The sequence below is a fragment of the Solea senegalensis genome, linkage group LG11 (assembly GCF_019176455.1).
Source record: "Solea senegalensis isolate Sse05_10M linkage group LG11, IFAPA_SoseM_1, whole genome shotgun sequence".
NCBI classification, from domain to species: Eukaryota; Metazoa; Chordata; class Actinopteri; order Pleuronectiformes; family Soleidae; genus Solea; species Solea senegalensis.
Window position 1 is genome coordinate 3,546,958 of NC_058031.1, and position 21,036 is coordinate 3,567,993.

General features: G+C 38.5%; 2 protein-coding genes across 6 annotated transcripts in view; both read right to left on the reverse strand.

The window, feature by feature from the left end:
* Window positions 1-24: 24 nt before the first annotated feature.
* Window positions 25-7,305, reverse strand: LOC122777652 (5-aminolevulinate synthase, nonspecific, mitochondrial-like). 3 transcript variants are annotated; one of them, XM_044039014.1, is made up of 11 exons: window positions 6,847-7,305; window positions 5,440-5,645; window positions 5,160-5,324; window positions 4,447-4,578; window positions 4,131-4,350; window positions 3,862-4,046; window positions 2,985-3,164; window positions 2,060-2,224; window positions 1,707-1,975; window positions 1,084-1,246; window positions 25-895 (listed from the first exon to the last, which is right to left on the reverse strand). In XM_044039014.1, the coding sequence occupies exons 2-11, from the start codon at window positions 5,627-5,629 to the stop codon at window positions 735-737; spliced, it is 1,830 nt and encodes a 609-aa protein (XP_043894949.1). In that variant the 5' UTR covers window positions 5,630-5,645; window positions 6,847-7,305; the 3' UTR covers window positions 25-734. The 3 variants fall into 3 exon arrangements, with proteins under 3 accessions (XP_043894949.1, XP_043894948.1, XP_043894947.1); XM_044039013.1 differs by lacking the exon at window positions 6,847-7,305 and adding an exon at window positions 5,904-6,507; XM_044039012.1 differs by lacking the exon at window positions 6,847-7,305 and having other exon boundaries at window positions 5,440-5,871.
* Window positions 7,306-7,365: 60 nt separating this feature from the next.
* The window catches only part of spo11 (SPO11 initiator of meiotic double stranded breaks), a 32,755-nt gene continuing 19,084 nt past the window's right edge, over window positions 7,366-21,036 (reverse strand). Inside the window, exons 1-13 of one of the 3 annotated variants that reach the window (XM_044039029.1) lie at window positions 16,575-16,828; window positions 15,450-15,560; window positions 14,153-14,241; window positions 13,712-13,778; window positions 13,484-13,592; window positions 13,158-13,244; window positions 12,046-12,082; window positions 10,876-10,985; window positions 10,622-10,721; window positions 10,196-10,233; window positions 8,997-9,073; window positions 8,395-8,506; window positions 7,366-7,667 (exon numbers count right to left, since the gene is read on the reverse strand). In XM_044039029.1, coding sequence (XP_043894964.1) covers window positions 7,548-7,667; window positions 8,395-8,506; window positions 8,997-9,073; window positions 10,196-10,233; window positions 10,622-10,721; window positions 10,876-10,985; window positions 12,046-12,082; window positions 13,158-13,244; window positions 13,484-13,592; window positions 13,712-13,778; window positions 14,153-14,241; window positions 15,450-15,560; window positions 16,575-16,678 — 1,161 coding nt within the window. In that variant the 5' untranslated portion in view covers window positions 16,679-16,828 and the 3' untranslated portion in view covers window positions 7,366-7,547. Of the gene's footprint in view, window positions 7,668-8,394; window positions 8,507-8,996; window positions 9,074-10,195; window positions 10,234-10,621; window positions 10,722-10,875; window positions 10,986-12,045; window positions 12,083-13,157; window positions 13,245-13,483; window positions 13,593-13,711; window positions 13,779-14,152; window positions 14,242-15,449; window positions 15,564-16,574; window positions 16,829-21,036 lie in introns of those variants that run through there. The other 2 variants (XM_044039028.1, XM_044039030.1) reach the window with 2 other exon arrangements.

The window sequence follows — 21,036 nt, forward strand, 5'->3', positions numbered from 1 at the left end:
TATTATATTATTTTTATTAGCTTATTAACACATTTTGTTACCAATTGTATATTACATGGAACTGCTTCTTCCACAAGTGCCAGATACACGAAGTTCATTGTCATTATAGTGATTGTGTGTGTTTTGAAGACTGAAAATGAAAGAATATTTATTAAAAAATTGTATATCCCATTTATTCTTTCAGTTGCTTCGCATTTAAAAGATTTTTCCCCAGCATGAAATGTTTCGATTAATTATTCAGATGAGATTAGAAAAACATTTTCAAACCCATTAATGTAGGGCTAGATGTTTATTAAGAGCATATCTGCCTTAATGATTAATTGTTGGCCCTTTACTTTAAGAGTTGTTGTTGCTTTGGTAAGGATGCATAAAAAAGCAATTAAAACCCATTGCTCCTGATGATACTTACTAGTACTATGGAATTTTAACAACCAATAAAAGTAGGAAAATAACAGATAAATTAAATTAATGTTTAAAATGGTTTGAAAACAAATAAAAGTCAAAGTGAAATGTTTTGTATTACTCTCTTCATCAAACTTAATGGAGTAGGTAATCAATGACATTTTTTTATGTTTAGATGTCATTTATTTAGTGCTTGTTTAATGCTGACTGATTAGGTGATGTGTAAATAAGATCAATATTTCCTCTTCTGAAAACAGAAACTAGTGATGCAGAACATTTTATAAATCAGTCTAGCTTATATAAAAATATAGTATTAAAGGTTTAAATTAATATCAGGCCACGGCTGATATCATGTGACTGAGGCCTGAGAAATAGGACTTCTCTCGCTCACTCATGAGCTCAAAGTGAAGAGGCTGCCGACAGAAGTTACACTGTGCTGAGGAGTGCGGCAGCAGCTCCAAACCCACCTCCACCCACGTCTTCACCAGGTGTTCTGTGGAGACCCAGCAGAGCACAAACGTCAAACACAAAATTATAAATTTAAAACTAGAGCTCTAATATAACTACTACTAATATAATCAGGAAATCACATTTGTCAAACACAGTGTGTCTTTGAATCATCAGCTTCTGTAGTGCTTGAATAATTGTCACACGGAGGATAAAAGAAGGTTGTTGTCATACCAACAAAGTAGTTCATCATCTGCGGAGTGTGGTGTGGTGTGGGGGCGATGCGCAGCAGCTCCGTTCCTTTAGCCACTGTCGGGTAGTTGATTGCTTGGACGTAGACGTGGTAGCGAGACAACATGATGTCACAGATTTGAGTGTTCTTCTCTGCATCTGCAACCTGTGTAAAAAAAACAAAACACCACAGCTTTCACACCAAAAAAGCACAACATGGACAGTCAAGGTTGAAGGCTGAACATTGTACTATTTCTTTTATTTATTTTATTATTTCTTTTATTTATTTTATTATCTTGTTTTTAAAAATGTAGCACTTTGAGGTTTGTTTTTCAAATGTAAAGTGCAATACAAATAAAATCTATTATTATTATTATTATTGTCTTTGTGTGTATGTCTCTGTAAAGCACCTTGGATTGTCTTGCTGTAGAGGCCTTTTCTGAAAATAAAAGACGACTGTCTTCAGATCTAAACTAACTAAATTAAGTACACCCTGAAGAGGATTTATCGTTTGTTATCTTACTTTAGAAAAGTACTAGTTGTAACTGAATGTAATTTATTTTTGTACATATAGATGTACATTATATATATATATATATGTATACATATTATATTTTTTTTCTTACACAGACGGGAATGATGTGGCTTGGGCAGTGGACGACCGGAAGACCCGAGTCCATCAGCATCTGCCTGAGCAGCTTGACGCTCCTCTGGTGTTTCCTCCTGAGAACCTGGCCTTCTTCACTCTTCAGGATCTTGACAGATTCCTTCGCCCCTGCGAGCAGCATGGGAGGCAGGGAGGTGGTGAAGATGAAGCCCGCGGCGTAGGAGCGCACTGTGTCCACCAGAGCGCTGGTGCTGGCAATGTAACCACCCATGCAGCCGAAGGCTTTGCCTGAAAACGAAACCCAAAACAGGTCAGAGGAGCACATTACGCAACAGACGAGAGTTTACCATCATCAGTGACGCGTTTACTCACCAAGGGTGCCAGAGATGATGTCCATCTTGTGCATGACTCTGTCTCTGTCTCCAATCCCTCCTCCTCTGGGCCCATACAGGCCCACAGCATGCACCTCATCCACAAAGGTGAGAGCGCCGAACCTGTGGGCAATGTCGCACATTTCCTCTAGTGGGCACACAGCTCCTGCAGAGGACACGTGGTTCATTATTTAACAGTTTTTATTCATGATGACTTGAAAAAACTGAATGAAAATACTTGTTAATGTGTACATTTTAAATGTAGGCATGTGATGTTTACTTTGTAAACAAGAAATCGTGGATTTATAGTGTTGATGTATAGGTGTATAAGTGGCCACTATGAGGTAGACCTGTTCAACTGCTTGTTAATGCAAATACCTAATCAGCAACACGCGCTGAAGTTCAAACTGAGCGTCAGAATGAGAAAGAAATGCGATTTGTGACTTTGAACATGGAATATTTGTTGGTGCCAGATGGACAGGTTTTAGTATTTCAGAAACTAGATCTGGGATTTTCACCCTAAACCATCATAGAGTTGTGTTTGCAGAGAAGGGTCCAAAAAAGAGAATCCAATAAGCAGCAGTTCTCTGGGCAGAAAATGCCTTGTTGATACCACAGGAGAATGACCAAACCAAAATGATAGAAAAGCAACAGCAACTCAAATAACCATTCATTACAACAAAGGTATCTTTGAAAACCACAACACATCGACCCTTGAGCAGCACAAGATCACAACAGATGGCACTCCTGCTATTTTATTAAGTGTCCTGTGTACCCACTAAAGTGGCATGTACACATTAATGTAGGAACTTCTTTAATAAATCAATAAAAATCAGTAATAGAATGTTACAAAATCCTCCATTTACTCATTGTCCTTCTAAAATAACCTATTGAATAAGACACTTGGCACGACTGTGCGTACTCACCATCCATTGAGTGCACCGTCTCAAAAGCAACAATCTTTGGAGTTGAGGCGTCAGACTTCTCAAGCAGCTCTTGCAAGTGGTTGATGTCATTGTGACGGAAAACAAATTTCTTAACTCCACTGTTTCTTATACCCTGGATCATTGAGGCATGGTTGCCGGCGTCAGAGTAGATTTCACAACCTTTCAAGAGTAAACAAAGGGAAAAATATACAATAAATACCGGAATAGACATTTTGTTTGTTTTAAAGGAAAAGTTCAGGTTCAGAAGTGTTTTCATGAAATATTGACACACTATCACCACTGACATTGCCACCAGGGGCAAAACAGATTTTAACTACTGAATAAAAGGCTCATGAAAGAAAACCCATGTCTGTATAAGTCTACAATATCCCGCAGTTAGGCAGCTTTTTGATGGCTAGAAACCAAAGATCACTTTTCTGCACCAAAGGTCATTGAAAAAACCTACTAGTTTACACCACAGCACAGTCAATCCACTGCTGCCTCAATCTTCAAGTTCAAATATATCTTGTAATGCTGGTGTTTGAAATCCACAATTCAGATTTACTTGTGTGACATAACAAAGCAAAAGGAGGCAGCAGTAGACTAGCAGCTGAGCAAACATGTTTTGTTTTCTCTATGGTTTACACTTTGGTGCATGAGAGTTTGCTGTTTCATATTATAGCCAATGAAGGTCTAGTGTGGCACAAATATTCATAAGATATTGTAGAATTAAGCAGGTTTAGATTTTATAAGGTGTACTTTCTGTTAATCTATTTTTTTCCATCTGTACCTGCCTGCAGCCATGTTTCCAGTCAGCAAAGTCAGTGTTGATGTCAGTAATTTACAGAATCACACTTTTAAGCATTATATAATGTACCTGGCAGCATTTTTGCCAGAGTAAACAAAGTGGAGTCATTGGCTACAAAGCAGGAGGTGAAAAGCAGTGCAGCATCCTTGCTATGCAGGTCAGCCAGCTCCTGCTCAAGCTCCACATGGAACTGACTCGTCCCTGAAATGTTTCGTGTGCCTCCAGCACCGGCACCGTGCTTCTGAACGGTCTCACTGGAAGGGAAAGTGAGAAGAGTTCACTTTTGATGACATCAGTCAGTTGTCAGTGATGAATGAAAGCCGTGTCCACCTACTTACAGAATAGCCTGGGTGACCGCAGGGTGACGGCTCATGCCAAGGTAGTCATTGCTGCACCACACGGACACGTCTTTCTTTGCATAGAAAGATTCTGTGTAGTCATCTGCCATAGGGAACAAGGGGGCACGCCTGTTCACCGTCTTAAAAACCCTGTATGTGTGATCCGCCTTCTTACTTTCAATCTTCTTTTCAAAAAACTTGTCATACTGGAATGTGACAACTGATGGAGGAACAGGGAGGAAGGTTTTAAAGGATTAAAAAAAAGAATACCATGCTTTTTTATGAATTATTGGTCATTGAAGGTAAGATTTCATACCTTCAGGCAGATTATCCTTTAATAGGTGAGACACTTTGGAAGGTATTGGTTTAAAAAAGCTTTCTGGTGCCTCTTTGTCAGCCTTTTCCGCCTCGATAAGATCCAAAGCTGATACCTTTACACCAATTTTCCCTGATTAAGAGACATAAACATAATTCAATCAATGCAAGTTAGTTTGCAATGTACTTTGAATGTCACTAAGCTCATAACGGTGACTTATCATGATTTACCTAGATTACCTATTACCTACTGCCCCCTGGCAGTGTTGGGTAAAAATGTGATACTCATAATATATAATGCTTAGCTAGATGTTAGATTTGAGTGGCTGCCATGTTTGCAGTTCTGCAGTTTGACTGCTAATTTTCATTTCAATAAAGTAGATTCAGTTCCAAAAGACACTTGTTGTACATCAAATTCTGATCATTTTAACAAATACAATTTAAATATATTATTATAACTGTAAAAGTAAGTCTGTAAATTTCAGATAATGGATTACATTTATTCAAGTATTACAAACACTAATAAACACTCAACATATACAGAAATATTATTTAGAATAAATCACCCACTTACAGATAAAAGATTAAATTGTCCAATTTCAATATGTAACTTATTATTTTTGTTGCCTGGTAGGAAGTAGAGATGTTATTACTTTTTAAAGGAATAATATGTCATAAGCAACTTTTCCAACACAGATCCCAGGTGTGGCTCACCTGTTCGGATAGATTGCATCTGTTTTACGTCCTCCTGTAGCTCCATGCTGGCTTTTCTTACTAAACTACAGTTTTTCTCCACCATCTCTGTTGCTAGGAAAGGACACTTGGAGGATGCAGCCTGGCCAGAAGGTGGTGAAGTGTGTCCTTGATGCAAACTTTGATCTACAGCGGCACAAGTAAATTAACAAAATGAAAGAAAAAGTTCATTTAAATGACAATTTAACATACTAATTCATATGAATATGGTGTATTTTTTTTTTTTCAAATTAAAATTTACCCTCGTGCTTTGAAGTATCTCTGGACACAGATGTTGCAGATGACAGAGATCTGGCCAGATGTTTGGAGGCCAGGTCCATCATCACAGGGCACCTTTGGGCAAAGTTCACCAGTGATGACTTTCCGGCCATCTGCAGGTAAACACTGGGAGCCAGGGTAAGAAAAGGGCACCGGCGGATCACAGCGTCCATATGTGAAATCTTTGACCTAAATGAGGGGGAAATAGCAGAACTACAAATTAAATACAAAGAACAAATGTACTTCATATATACAATATGTTCCATGAAGTGCGGGTGCTGAAACACATCTATCAATATTAAACACTCAATATAGACACAAAAGCATAGATAATAGTTAAAAATAAAAGATGAAACTGTCCAGGTAGCAGTACAGAATAATTTCCTGATTGCATGAAAATGCTACATTTATCCACTGTTCTCTCAGTCGGTTGTTTTTTTTTTTTACCTCAGCACATCCCAGTCTACGTTGAAGAAACACATCAAAAATGTCCTGCGAAACATGACTCCTCACTAATCTGTGACCAGTGAGACCACAGAGGATGTTATGTTTAGAGCCCACACTCACTCACTCTGCTCTGTAGTCAGCTGTCCTTGACAAGCAGAAAGGAAAAGTGGGAGGCCTTGCTTTCTCTCTCTTAAGACAGAGGACAAGAGGAGCCATGTGTCTGCTACTGATGAGACAAATGTAACATCCCATAGATTACAAAACATGGGGTGGGTCTTTGGTGCAGAACGCAACAGTATGTACTCAGGTCTCTTCCTTGTAAATTGTAAATACTTAAACAATGCTGGGTCTGCATTGTGTAAAAGATAGTGACACAAATGATGAGACGGCAGAGTGTCCTCATATATTTAATTTGTGCCAATAAACCCTCTAAAATATTACACACTGGAGCTTTGAGGAAAGCCCAAAGACAACTACATCAAATGCATGACCAATTTACTGTAAATTAACTGTATTATTTAGTTTAGGGTATTTGTACTACTGCATGTATTTTTATTAATTGATACTACTTAGATCAAATTATTCAAATTATAAGTATGGCAAAATATCACGGCAATACGAGTCAGTTAATATACTTGAAAGAAAACATGATCTTATATTTTTGCATGCATGTATGTCAGTTATCAAATGTGCTGCTTTAACCAACTTCTAAATAATTTCTGAATTCTTTGTAAAAACTAAAACTACCCTCCTTTATAATAATGAATATTACATCACTGCAAAAGTACTGAATATTTAAAACCTTGGAGATCATCTATATTGAGCTGCTGTTGACATCAGCTCATTCCCAGATGGTTTATAACAAACAGGTTCAGAATAATAATAAACGTTCAATCAGCTGGATTATGTTCTGCTCTCTGACAGATAGATTTTATCAACTCACCTAGATGATGACTTAGAGAAGTACCTCTTTTCCGAAAGTCACCTCGTCGATGACGTAGTAGGAGTGTGTTGCACAAGCGCGGAGCCACGCCCACAGACTGCCGAGGAACATTGCCAAAGATCGTCTATAGGCCAACAGGATGTACTACACTGTGCCCATGAACAGGAGCAGTGAAATTCAACTCCAATTGTTGTTGTTTTTCGTTGGTCACCACTTTATCTTCCAATACAGCTTTTACAATATTAACATGAGTAACAAGTGGTGCCATAACTTTTTGTTTTTTAAAGTAATTAGGTTTTTGCCATTTTATGATGCCTCTAGTCGACTAGATTCAGACAGAAATTGAATCTAGGGGGCTTAAGTACATCTATAACTCCACCCACCAATTTCTATTAAGAGAAGCAGCATTAGAGTCATGAGCTTTGATTGTTCTGCTTTCAGGTCAGTGATTGGAAATCATGTAAACAATCTGTACATCAAACTTATTCACATTCAGACAAAGACTAAATTCATGATGTGGGTTGTCAGTAAGATTATAGATGTTTTTAATATTATAATGAAAGAAAATAGACACTAATGGACATTACAAACAAAACAAATGCAAGGTAATAGGATTTTTATGAAAAGGTTAGGAACTTTCTTTAGTTTTGCGACCTGCTTCAGCACTTCACTCTTTCTTCCACTTGGGGGCAGCATTGCAATCAAACCCAGCCTCCATAGCGCAATTTGTTGGGCAGGTAAATGCTGGTGAGGAAGTCAGGAGCAATGGTTGCCAGGGCCTGGATTTCAGCCTTGACCTTAGTCTGCTGCATCAGTTCCATCTACAACATGAGCAAATACACATGGTTTTACATACATGCAAGAGGACACAGTGCAAACAAGCATAAATCTGTGTCCTCAGTACCAGTTAGTGAAGTCTTCTCACAGACATTCCTCTGTGATGTGTCACACGAGTTAAAAAGGTCCAATTAAACTGAGTTGGAACACTTGTGGCTTTAAAGATTCCTGACCCTTTTTTGGAAAGGTAACATTTTGTTTAACAGGACAAAAAGGTCGGTGGTAGTTTAATGTTGTGCAGAGCAAATAGGACTGAAAAGTTTAATTGATTAATGAATCAGTAAACGACTTCTAAAATAACTATTTTCATAATTGGATACATTTTTGTTAATATTTATGATGGTAAACTGAAAAACTTTGGTTGTAGACAAAAGACATTTGAGGACATCATCATTTCAACATTTTCAACATTTTATGCACCAGTTGCCAGACACAAGGTCAGGACATCCATTACATAAAGTTGTGATTCATTTATCAAGCATATCTCTTGGAAATGTCTGATTTACTTATTAAATCAATTATGAGGTGAATGCAGTAGTTTAGTAGTTTTGAATGTCATTGGAAAGAATGTCATGGGAATTAGCAATAATACAGAAAACCTTTCAGTCTAAACATCAACACAAAATGACACTGAAAACATATTTAAGTTACTTTCATCTTTACTGAACCATATGCAGCTTGTGAGCACTTTCCTCTCCTTCTTTTGCTCACCTCTTTCTGCCATTCTGGTTGGCTGGTTAGGTACGGCCTTTTGAAAAGGCTGTCAAGCTTGCTTTCATCTCTTGTGGTGAGGGGGATCAGAGCGTCCTCAGGAACCCGCAACCTGCAAGACCAAATGTTGATTTTACTACACATGACCAAGTTAATTTCCTGACGGTGACAGCAGGCAGAGGGCAGTTCTATTGACTCACTGTTATTCCTTACAGTTATTATACAGTACATATAGATATATATATATATATATATATATACATATACACATATATATATATATATATATATATATACATACATATATATACATACATATATATACGTATATATATATGTATATATATATAGTGGGGAACATAGAAGGAAGAACAGTATGGAGTACACTTAAATACATGTCAAAAAGCCTGTTTGGCCTAAATTTGCTCAAGGGGACATATACTTAAAACTCAATATGCACCGAGATGCTGTCACTAAAAGGAAAAAAAAAGTGAGGCAACAGCAACAGAAACCAAAACAAACAATCTAAATGTCCCCAGAATATAATCCCAATTAGAGGCAGGATGAGGAAGTATAGGAAGTAGTGAATGTGGAGTCCAAACCTCCGGAGGTCAGAGGGGAGGAGGCCTAGCCACATAACGCTGGGGACGGTCAGACTGTGGGCCTCAAACGACATGGACTGTGGAAAAAAACCCACACAAAATACACCCAGTCACATACACAGAGACACAACATGCCTGTATGCAACATACAATATGTACTGTAGTAGATAAACAAAGATCACCAGCACCATACCTAAATGACATGTTTATACCCAACACACATTCACTTAATGAACACAAGGATGACTACACTACCATTAGAGAGACATTCATCTTCTTTCCATCAGGTGTTACAGTTGCTACGGTGCATTACCACCATTGAGTGTGTGGGCCGGGTGGTGATAGCTGCGTAAGCTGTGTACATAGCATCATATCAGTGTGACACAATGTAGCCTGCCAATAAACTCCACAAGGAAGAAGAACGTCACACAGTAAACACAGGGTGACAGTGGAGAAAATCCAGCATTTTATGTTCTTTCTTCTCGGCATGTAGCTGTTTATCTCAAGAAAAAGACACGCTTTGTTTGAGAGGAGGCTGCAAAGACTGGTGTTCTGTGTTTTTTGACTGGATTATTCATTGAATACTAACAAATTCTGAACTCCAGCTCATGAGAGCTAATGAAAATAATTCAGGATTCACAGTGTGTTGAGCTAAAAGGAACATAACGAGATGCATTTAAAGACCCAAGTAAATTCCATCACTTCTGCGGGAGCTACAGCGTGTTGAGCTTAGAGGAGCAGCTCTGTGACACATTCCAGAAACCTTTTAAATGTCATCTCTTCTGCAGGCACACAGAATAAAAGCTTGCTGCTGCTACCCACCTTGTGAGATGCACCACAAATTTGGTAGTCATTTTTCTTTTTTAATCAATGCAACCACTGAAAAAACTTTTTATTTTTTATTTTAATTAACTGATTGCTTCCTTTTTCATAATAAAATAGGTTGACAAAATCTGGAATGGTATACAGTAGATCTGTTATATCAGTACCTTGCACTACTTTTGACAAAGGAAATGCAAATAACTGAGTAAGGTATCAAGCTGTACCACTTGGAAATGAGACTTAAGTGAAAATCCATCCCGCATCATGTCAGTTTAACTTGCAGAGGGGCATAATTACATATGGCTAACAGGGAGACACTGAACAGGCCACACTGGATAAGGTACAGTACAGAAATAAGTGGCATTGGCGGCACTCACGAGTGATCCATACTTGTAGATACACATGATCTCAATGCCTGGGAAAATAAAAGAGAGAGGGAGAGAAAGAGACACGCTGCAATCACCAACATACCAGAGCAATTATCCTCCAAGATGTGCAACGGAGCATAGAACAAAGTAAAGCATTACATGTGTGTCTCGCCATGCAATGGGAAAAGGGTTAAAGAGTTATGGAGACTGATGGAAACAGAGTCATCCCACCTGCACAAGATCACGGCAACGGGAATAATAGCCAGACTAGTCGATATGACAGGTGCTAACATCTGCCGTCTTAGTGCGACATGCAACCCTACTGTGAGTGCGTGGGTGTGGAGATGAAGAGTCAAGTGTTGTTAAATGTGTGGAAATATGTAAAGTATGTGTGAGAGGGGAAAGTGTTTTTTCACTCGGACAGATGATGCGTACCATGAGGGTCAGCGTCCACGAGGGCAAAGATGGGGATGTGCAGCGTGTCCCATAGTTTTCTCACCATCAACCTGCTGTTTAAATCTGGAAAGCCTTTACCCTGATGCACAAAAAAACAAACAAAAAAAAACCATCTGTTATGTTAACAGAACACTGGCACTGTCCACACACAGAAGAAACAACAGTAACTTTGACACAGAATCAAGTTATTTTTAAAAATATGGCAACCATCGCAGGGAAAAAAGGAAACACACCGTAATTATGATGCAAGGAAAGAGCTTTGTGCAGAAGTCGTCATCCAGCAGCCTCTGGAAAGTTGCATCCTTCTCAACGATCATGACAAACTTTGCAGATGATACAATATATGAACACGGTCAAGGACAAGAAAAGTAATTTCCAGGGATGAACTATCAATTATTTTAATGAGCAATTAATCTTTCAATTTCTTTTTGCAATTAAGTGATTAGTTGTTGGTCCATAAAAAGCTGAAAATGGGGAAAAATGCTGATCTGTGGACCTCCAATGTTTACAGGGTTTTTTTTTTAGACCTTTTTAAGACCATCATGAAAGCAACCTATATATGTATCCATACTGGCAAAAAAAAAAGTATGAAGCTTATTAATAGCATATTTATTTATCAATTAACATAAATACACACTCAACATAACTCAACAAGTGCAATGTTGCATTACAGAATCACCTCACATGAATTTATGCTGGTTTTGAACTAATATTTGTTGGAACGTTTTGAGAAAAACGGCAAAACTCGTGCCCTGGCTGTACAAGTGGTGTGTGTGTGCTCAAGTGTGAGTAGTGTATGTTAGGATCGCTAACCAAGGAACTTACTTTTACGGACATAATTTTCCCCAAAATTAAATGAGCTTAACCAAACTTTATAACTCAGATCTGGCAAAAATTGTATTTAAGACTTTTTAGATAATAATTTAGATAATTGTATCTTTTGAAAAGTCTTAAACTCTAAAACTTTAAGACTTTTCAAAAGATCCTGCAGAGAAGCCAAAAAAACAGAAAATATTGAGATTTAAGAGGCTAAAATAACAGAACATGCTTTTATTATATAGCAAAACTTATCAAAATAGTTGTTGAAAATAACCTGGTCATTTCGGCAAAAAAAAAGAAATGCAGTACATACACACACACATATATATATATATATATACATATATATATATACACACAAATATATATATATATATATATATATATATATATATATATATACATATATATACATACACACAAATATATATACACACACATATATATATACACATATATACACAAATATATATACACACACATATATATATATATACATATGTATATACCACTTCCACATCATCTATGAGTGACAAAAAGTATACATGCATAAGAATGAAGTAAAAATGAACCATAAAGGATACTTCTAATTCCAGTAATGTTTGATGAAACTGCAACAGCCTAAAAACAAACACACACATAACTGAGTTCAACAAGTTGTCATTCAAAAACATATTGCTGTTTAATGTGAGCCTTGTCGTACTACTGTTGTTGTGGTTGACTGTATGCTACCCCGTGGAGTTGATGACACATGGCGCTGTAGAACAATGTCTGCAGATCTGTATCACATGTTGTGTTAGGACCTGCAGCAGAGACTCACAATTCTGCCAAATGTGTGTGCAAGTATTGCAGTATATTGTTCGTGCCAATGAAAAGGTTATAAATGGCAGTGTGGCATAAATCAAGTTTTTGAGTACTCGCAAATGTAAATGTATTACAGCTGCTGTCACTGATATTGTCTTTTGGACAACTTCTTAAACACCCCTCCTACCCACGTCACCTCACCAACACTTTTGCTGACGCATTTGTGACCAAAAAAAAAAAGAAGAGCTTTTTAACACATATTTCACTGACAGCAACTTTGAATGTTTTGGGCCTTGGGCCTTCTTGAGATATAATGTCATTATATCACATAGAATTATGCAAAGAAAACAGTAACAATACAAGATGTAAGAGAGCAATGGATGATTAAATTCAGAAGGCAGGAGGGCAAGGATGCCAACTGCAGCAAAGAAAAACAAAGTGGAGGAGGAATGTATTATTACCTCTCATTTGTGCTGTGCTCCATCATCTATTTTACTCTAAATGGGAACATCATTTTCAAAATGTATATCATGGTCTATTGGAGAAGACCTGAAACTAGTGATTAAGTTTACTGACAGTTAGATAAGACAAGATAAGTTAAGAATTCCTTAATACCTCTCTCCATCAAAGCTCTGAATATCAAAATGGCCAAAGGCCATCCTCAGTAGAGCAATTTATTTTAACGTAACTGTATCTGTTAACGTAACGTAAATGATGACTTGACATTTTTTATGATGACTGTACTATGGGCAACGTGCAAATTGTTGTGTGTTCTCAGTGTGCATCTATGTGGTCAAGTATGCACTGACATTTGTATTTTCTGTACGAGTCCAAGACAAAATTACTTCCACTTCATTCAGCGAGGCAGTTAGTGTCTGTTGATGAGACTTACTGCAGAGCTGGAGCGACAGTCAATCCTTGTGCCATCCTCCTCCATGTAACGCAGATCACCTGCAATCAAACCCTTAGACGTGGCCAACTGTCGAAAAACACAAACATACTGAGATACTGAGTGTGTAGACATATTTCTGCCAATGCCTGTCTGAATTCAACTTTAATTAAACTTCTGTTTAATCAAAAAATATGTATTTTCTTCAACAGATGCTTAAATACAGCATTAAGAGGACATGTGGGACCTGAGGTGATACAAAATAATTCTGCTTCAGGTATTAATGTCCGCATTTTGTGTCTATTTTGTGCCATAAAGTGCACGCTTACCACATGAAGTGCCCGTCGAGGAGCTTTAAGCATACAGGAGATATCATCGATGATGCAATCGACAGTTGTCTGTGAAGTAAACAGCTGTGTATTGTTGTAATAGATGTCTCTGTGGAAACAATATGGGAATATTTATGAGATTTTTGCAATAATAACCACCAGAAATATATCTCGCTTCAGTTATGATTCATTAAAATGTGAACTGATGTCGAGTTGATAACAGATGACCTTTTAGTTGCATAGGAGTTGCTCTGCACGAGTCTGTAGACGACTGATAGAATCTTGACTATCTGAGCTTTTAACGGAGAAACAAAAAAAAACAATCAACAATATGTTCAGTGTCAATCGTCTTGTGTCACAATATTAAAGGTCTGAAGTTGAGGAAAAAACATATTCTGTTCTTAATTAGGTTCTCCATGTGGTAAACTGATGCTTAAAAGCCTCTTTCAATATGCCCTGTCTCTGCCAATTTGTCACCTAAAACTCCGGCTGACTTTTACCGCTGTTTGTGCAGATGCTGCATATGTTTACAATGAATACAAACGAAAGCCACATGCTATGAAGGATGGTACATCTGTACAGGTTTTTTAGACTCGGAGGAATGTCTGTTGTCAAGAACAGCAAAGCCACATATGAGGGAAAAATCTGCGGTTGGAAGTATTTTCTCACCAAATTTAGTGACAGACGAAGGACAATCACTCCTAATGGTGCTGACAGAACTTTCCGAATTCATTTGAAGCCCAACGGCACTGTCAAATCTTAAGTGGGATGAAGTGAAAGAAAAACAGATGGCAGAATGAGTGGAAAAGACAAGGAGATAAAAAAAAAGGGGAGATGAGACAATATACTGTTTTATTGTATAGCTCAATAAATCCACTCACGATAAGTTGACCATGGTAAATTTCCATTATCATTTCAATTCCATTCATTGATATTTCTCATGAGTGCAAACGTTGTCTAGCTCACCTGCTGACAATACTAGTGCATCTTTCCAGTCATTCCTGGACCTCGTGATTTGTAATGATCTAATTTGAGAGTCTTTAAAATGTTCAATAATAAGAAACATATTCTTAGTAACATGTCTCTATATGTCTATATCTATAAGACATTTTGTAACATGTTTTTGGTGACATCATTTTTGTAATAGAAATAGTATAATACGAGTTGTGTATCTGTTAGCATTTTAAAAAAAGTTGTCTGTGGACATCTGCTAAAACCTTTTGGAAAATGACTGAAAGCAAACAGATACGCACAAAATGAAGATACTGTATGGACAAAAAATGCTCTGTCCACATCCACTTGCAAATCTACATTTTAAGAAATCTGCACAGATTGTGTGTGTGTTACATTTACCGCTGCAAAAAGCAGCTCGAGCCATCTAAGCTGTCTGAAATACCCCACACCCTGAGGGCTACCTTTGAGAAGACCTCCCCTTCCTTCACTGTCCTTCATTTGAAAGGGTTAAGCCAGAATGTGCTTTAAGCTGCAGCAATGTTTGATCCAAACAAGAATAGACAGTCCGCTTTGTTCAGACTATAAGGTCTCTGCAGCCTCATCACATTAAAATGTGTGTGTATGTGTGTGTGTAGACAAATCCCTTTCAATCTCTTATCTCTCTGTCATCTTTGAGCTCAGGAAGTTATTTCAGCTTCAAAAGGTAAAAGTTTTAATTTTTGGGTTGCCAAGGCGGTGCACTTAAAACACCCCTTAGGCAAATTTAGACAGGGCGCAAGTATATAGTTCCTCTTTAAGTAAATTAAACTGCACTTGCATCATCTTGTGTGGCCTGACCTCCCACAATAAGCCCTTATGTACGTAAATGTTTATTTACTTCTTCACACAACTGTTTACCTTTTGAAAGGGTCAGACAGCTTACACATATCCCACTGGAGTGGTGTGGAAAACGACTGCAGTGTTCAGTGTGTGGTGAGGAGAAAATATTTTAAATATGTTTAAATAAAGTTACCTGACGTTGTCCCAGCTGGATCTGATGGGCACTGCGAGGGCAGGGGCCTCATCTTTGGACAGACTGACCACTATCCCCAGGATGACATTTTCAATACGAGTCAAGACTTCCCTGCTGGAAATTGAGATTAAATAAGGGTGACAATATACAGAGCATAACATATTTATTTGACCACCACCCAAAGCCACAGCTACTCTGAATTAACAGCACAATTATGTAGAAGCTCTTTAACCAAAATTGTATTTTAATGCTAAAATGTAATAATTATTATTATCCACAATTTTCCTAATTTACTGTTTTACAAAAAACTGAAAATTGTGAAGCACAATATTATGTCTTGACTAGAATGTCAAATTATAGTTATTTGCTTGTATTTCTGAATGGAAAAAAATATTTTTAGTGGTTAAATGTTAAGCTTGATTCATTTCAGACTTCTCAGAGAAGCTCAGTGAGCTGGCTCAAATTTGGGTGAATTTAGTTTGTTAATACCAAATAAATAACAATAGCAATTTTAGTTTTAAAAATGTTTTTTGAAAGATTTCTAAAATAATCAAATAATCTTAAGCACTGAATATGGGAAACATGAATAATGCAGGAGTTGTTTGAGCAGACTGATTTTCATGAGGCTACTGAGAAACTGTGCAGTAATAAAATAACTAATAAATGTTTATGTTTGCTTTATTTGCCAAGTACTCTGTCCACTGATCACATGTCATCAAAAATGGTGTTCAAGTACTCAAGTCATTATAATAAATCATGTTGCCTTTGTCCATTGTAAATAACAAACATACCAACGTACTTTTTACATTTTTGGTACACACTATTTAATACATTATCCCACACAGCTCAATTGGACATTTTTAACGTTCAAGGTTAGCATGTCTACGTAAGTAAGGCCTGTCAGTGCTAATTAGTCATAATTAGTAACTGGTATTTCACTCGCAGCATAATGAATGAATGAATGAAAGCCCTGTGAACGTACAGTAAAGATTGTAGTGTACTGCTCTGTGGTTAAGTGCATAATAAGAGTTGTTGAAGAAGCTTTTTAAAGAAGCTAACTAGCTCACTGTACGCTAGTGTATGCTAACCTTCTGTGTTAGCTGGAGCAGGTAAACGTGAACTTACGGACTTATTTGTTCCTCCACGCGCTGACTGTCTTCAATGTTGTTAAGCAACTGAACTCTAAGTTTGTCAATTTCAGAAAATATTCCCGTCGCCCCTAAAGCCATTGTGCTGTGTATTATTTTCCTATTTTCCTAAATCATATTCCGGTTGTTCACCTGGACCAGGCCTGAGACTGACTGGCTAAGAGGGGCCTCAGATTTAGGGACCATCAATAAATTCTTTCTTTCTCCAAATATCAAAAGGGGACCGTTTACATTTTGAAGTATAATGTGAGGGAGAATTATCTAAAACTCTCCATACAGCAAGATACATAAACAGAACTATTTGCGATGACAAAATACAAATTTAAATTATAATGTATTGTATTTATAAATACTCAACTTTCTTTTATATACAGAATCAAAAGGTAAAGTGAAATGACAAAGATTGTAATGACTCATATTAAAAAAATTAATTATAGTATTATTATTAGTATTCATACTTTTGTTTTTACAATGTCACATGACCCAATGCTGAATTGTGTCACAAACCCAAATAAATAAGATCTTAGTCTTATATGAATATACAGTCACATATTATACAGTATATACTGTATTACATTATATGTTATTTCTTTCAGTAGCTTCAATATCATGTCACTAGTCACACAAACAGAACAGTATTTTTCACATTAGGCAATAACAAAACCTCCAAACCTCATCCTCTTTTATTTACCGCCCTGATATCCTGATGACAAATATTAAAGGTGGTTTTGGTTAACACATTTTTACTGTCCATCTGTTTTTGGACTGAGGTAATTCAGAAAGCATAGGCCTGACACTGATGACAGTGCAGATGGATTAACAACAGGTGTACAAAGGAGACATGTGCAAATTTGGACCTATGGTCAACATTTAAATGACCTCACACCAAATCACATCATAACAAAACAGGTTCTCATGATACATGTACTATTGTAGATATTTTACTTTTACAAGATTCATCTTTTCCTCTCTTCATTGGTGTGATCCGGGTATAAACACAGAGTTTCCAGCCTAAATACCCTGCAGTGTTGTAGGATTGCTGTCCTGACATGCACAAAATGACTTGCAACAACTTACCAGCCGTCTACTTCAAGTTAAAGTGGACATTTGCAGGCCGTGTCCATTAATAACATCCAGGGCTGTGTGTGGGCCACTTAGCACCTCATTGGTGTAATGCAGTAGACCTTTTGCTGGTGGTGTTTAGAAAAATCCCCATTATCACCCTCTGTGCCACACAGTTATGAGACCCTTAATGCGAGCTTGCTGCTACTTGTCCAAAGGTGTGTCTACTCTATGTGTGTTTCTTGTTGTGTTTGGTGTTTTCACTATGGTTGGGTGGGGAGTAATTGACTGAGCCTCACACAAACCAAACATATACTGGATATGTGAGCCATGTGAAAGTGGGTTTTTAAATATAATTTTGATTAAACTAGTGTTTAATGCTGACCAACATGTCTAATGCAGTCATTTCTCGATTAGTTAGAGCTGCTCTATGCTACAAACATTAAAAATGACATTAAACACATATGATACCCTGGGGATGATCCACATTATTGCTTCATCAACACCCTTTCAGAGACTGTCTCTGGCTCTTTGTTGCATAATCTTGTTGTCAAGTCACTTTATTATTGAAACACAGACGCGCTTAGATTCTGTAACTATTAGATCATCCACAGTCCCCACCGTTCAGAATTGCTGGCAGGCATGCTGTGTGTGTTTGCAGAGGCACTGCAGTCTTCTATCGCAGTTTGAAGGCCTGGTCAGCGTGTGTGTGTGTGTGTGTGTGTGAGCCAGGATCTAAAGAGAAGAGGTCCGTGCCCCTGACCTGACCCTGAATATTTCCTAAGGTGCAGCTTCACTAAAGGTCCCTCATTCTCCTGAGTGGCTTTGGCAAGCTTCTTCCGTTGTAATAGCTCTTAATTTCAGAGTAATTGCTATCTCTAAGTGATGAGGAACGACCCCTCACCCAAAGCTAAAAAAAAAAAAAAAATAACATGTAGAAGACCACAGGTTTTTGGGGTCCTTTTATTCTTCTGTTCCAGACCCCTGCTGTTCCTCTGGCCCAGGAGAGATTTGTGTCGAGTGTGAGGCCCTAACCTGAGGAGACAGAGTGCAACGAGTCATGTGCTTGTCTCGGGATGAGTGTTTGTGCTGGGCTGTAGGGGGGAAGTAAGGGCTGAAGGGTCAGAGGAAAGGAGTTGGGGAGGGGGTGGGGGGTTACCCACTGCAGGTGAGGGGGATTAGCTGCAGCTAGAGGCCCAAAGAAACTAAATACAGATCTGTCAACTTAATCCTCACAAATAGAAAACAGAGCTGCCCTCCCTTCACAATCCACATAGTTCAGCACATCCACCTCCTGTTCCTCTCTGCCCCTCCCTTAGACCTCGGGCTCTCCAGCTCCTCTGTTTCTCATCAGCTTTTGGCCTGAGCCACTCTGGCTATGCTGCCTCCTCTCTAATGGCTCCTCAGACCAGCGTGAGTCTGAGATGACTGATCACCCAGGGTCCTCTCTGATTGACAGGCCAGCACAGCATTACAGAGTGATGAGAGCAAGAGTCAAGAGGGCAAGGCCTCTCGCTGCACAGACAAGAATCTAAATGGGACCTCTGGCTGGAGCTGCGCAGACCTTTATCAGGCCCTCACACCTCAGTAATGGATGCTGATAAGTATGTGGCTGGGTGCGGAGGCCAGCTCAGTGTCAACCCGTGACTCTGCACCGATGACACGAGTGACAGAGTGCCTGAGTGATAATATCCTCCAATGGATAAGCCCTGCTAAGCTGAGAATTATGGGAAGCTTAACTAAAGCAGAATCTCTCACTGTCAGTGACACCAACTATAACTGATGGGTCTGGTCGAACTGCTGAGAGCTATGAATCAGATCCAAGCCACTCAGGTGTTCCAGAGCAGCATATCTGGCTACAGACAGACTCAGGAGTGACGGGACATACCGGATATGAGTGAAAGTAGGTGCTGAGAGATCGCAATGAGGATAGGGATTGTGTTGCACCGCTCAGTGCTCAGATGGCTTATTGAAAAGTTAATGTTTTTTTTTTAGGCAATTCAGGGATCGACAGTTTGCTAAACCTGCCCAAGAGAAAAACTGTCAAATCTTTTAGAATTGTACAGCGTAACTTTTCAATACGAAAAAAATAAATATGTTTCTCAGTATAACTGTGCCTGGTGACATTCCTGCACCGCACACAGGAAGTGACTTGTTTTAAGTCAAGACAGACAGAGGTAACATCAACATTGTGCTGGTAAAGTGAAATGGCTGCAAACAGGTTAGAGTGTGACTGAAAACAAAAAGAGGCGCCCAAAAATAGTTTGAAAAGAGAATTCTTCCCCAACCCAATCGTGTACATCCGCCCTCAATCAGGTCTTGCTTGGCAGAGCTCAATTTAATATGAAGAGCACAGCATACAAATAATGTTATATAATTCCTGTTCAAAAAGACCAGAGGCCGAATAATAACAGCAACAACAACAAAAATCAGTGCATGCCTGAAGTCAAGTGCTGCAAATTTAATCTCTAAGGGATCGACTTTTTTGCTAAGCAGGCCACCTGTCTGGCAAAACCAGCAAAATCTCTTATGTTTATTTCATAAAATTTATGAGATATGTGTCTTTTTTATAAAAAAAAAAAAGAAAAAAAGAATGCGAAACTAAATGGATTGGATAAGGTCTTTGACAGCACTTGGATTCAATAATTCAATACTGGAAGCAGATTTCTTTAAAAATGCTATCAAGTCCAAACCTAAATGGGATACACAAAGTGAACTATTTCAAAGCTGTTTCATTTAACCACCCCCTCTCTTTCTTCTGCATGTCTCACAGCTGTGTCTCATATGTTCATGAGGCCCCTGGACGTGTGAGACACCAGAAGGGGAACATTTGCAAGAGCTCAGCTCCACCTGGTTGGGCTGTTTTAACAGGCCGCTGGTTTGTGCAGTGCACACAGTGGGGTTACGCCAAAAACGTAGACAAGGGTGGACAAGACAGGCAGACGGGGAGGTGGTGGGGGGGTAGGTGAGGAAAAAAATGTGCCTCCACCCTCTTCTGTCCTTGCGCCGCAACCCCACACTGCTTCGTTTGAGGGTGAGTTTACCTTGGAAAAAGTTGTTACTGTATTGTCTATTGGCCTGCTCAGTCGCCCCATCCTCCAAACCTCATCTGCCTCCCTGCGTCCACAGACCTTCAAAAGACCACTGCCTGCTGCTCTCTGAGGCAACACATGAAACAAATATTAATCTGACCTCTGACCGTATGAGCTGCTAAATAGAGATAACCGACAGACTGCAAGAGCGCAGACCCTCAGAGCAAGAGAAAGATAGAACAATATTCGGTGGAGTGTTTTCTCATGTTGTGGGGGCGTGAAAGTCTTTGCAGGGACTTTTTCTTTCTGGCTGAGCTGCTGTGTGGTCTTTTTTTGGAGCTCAGG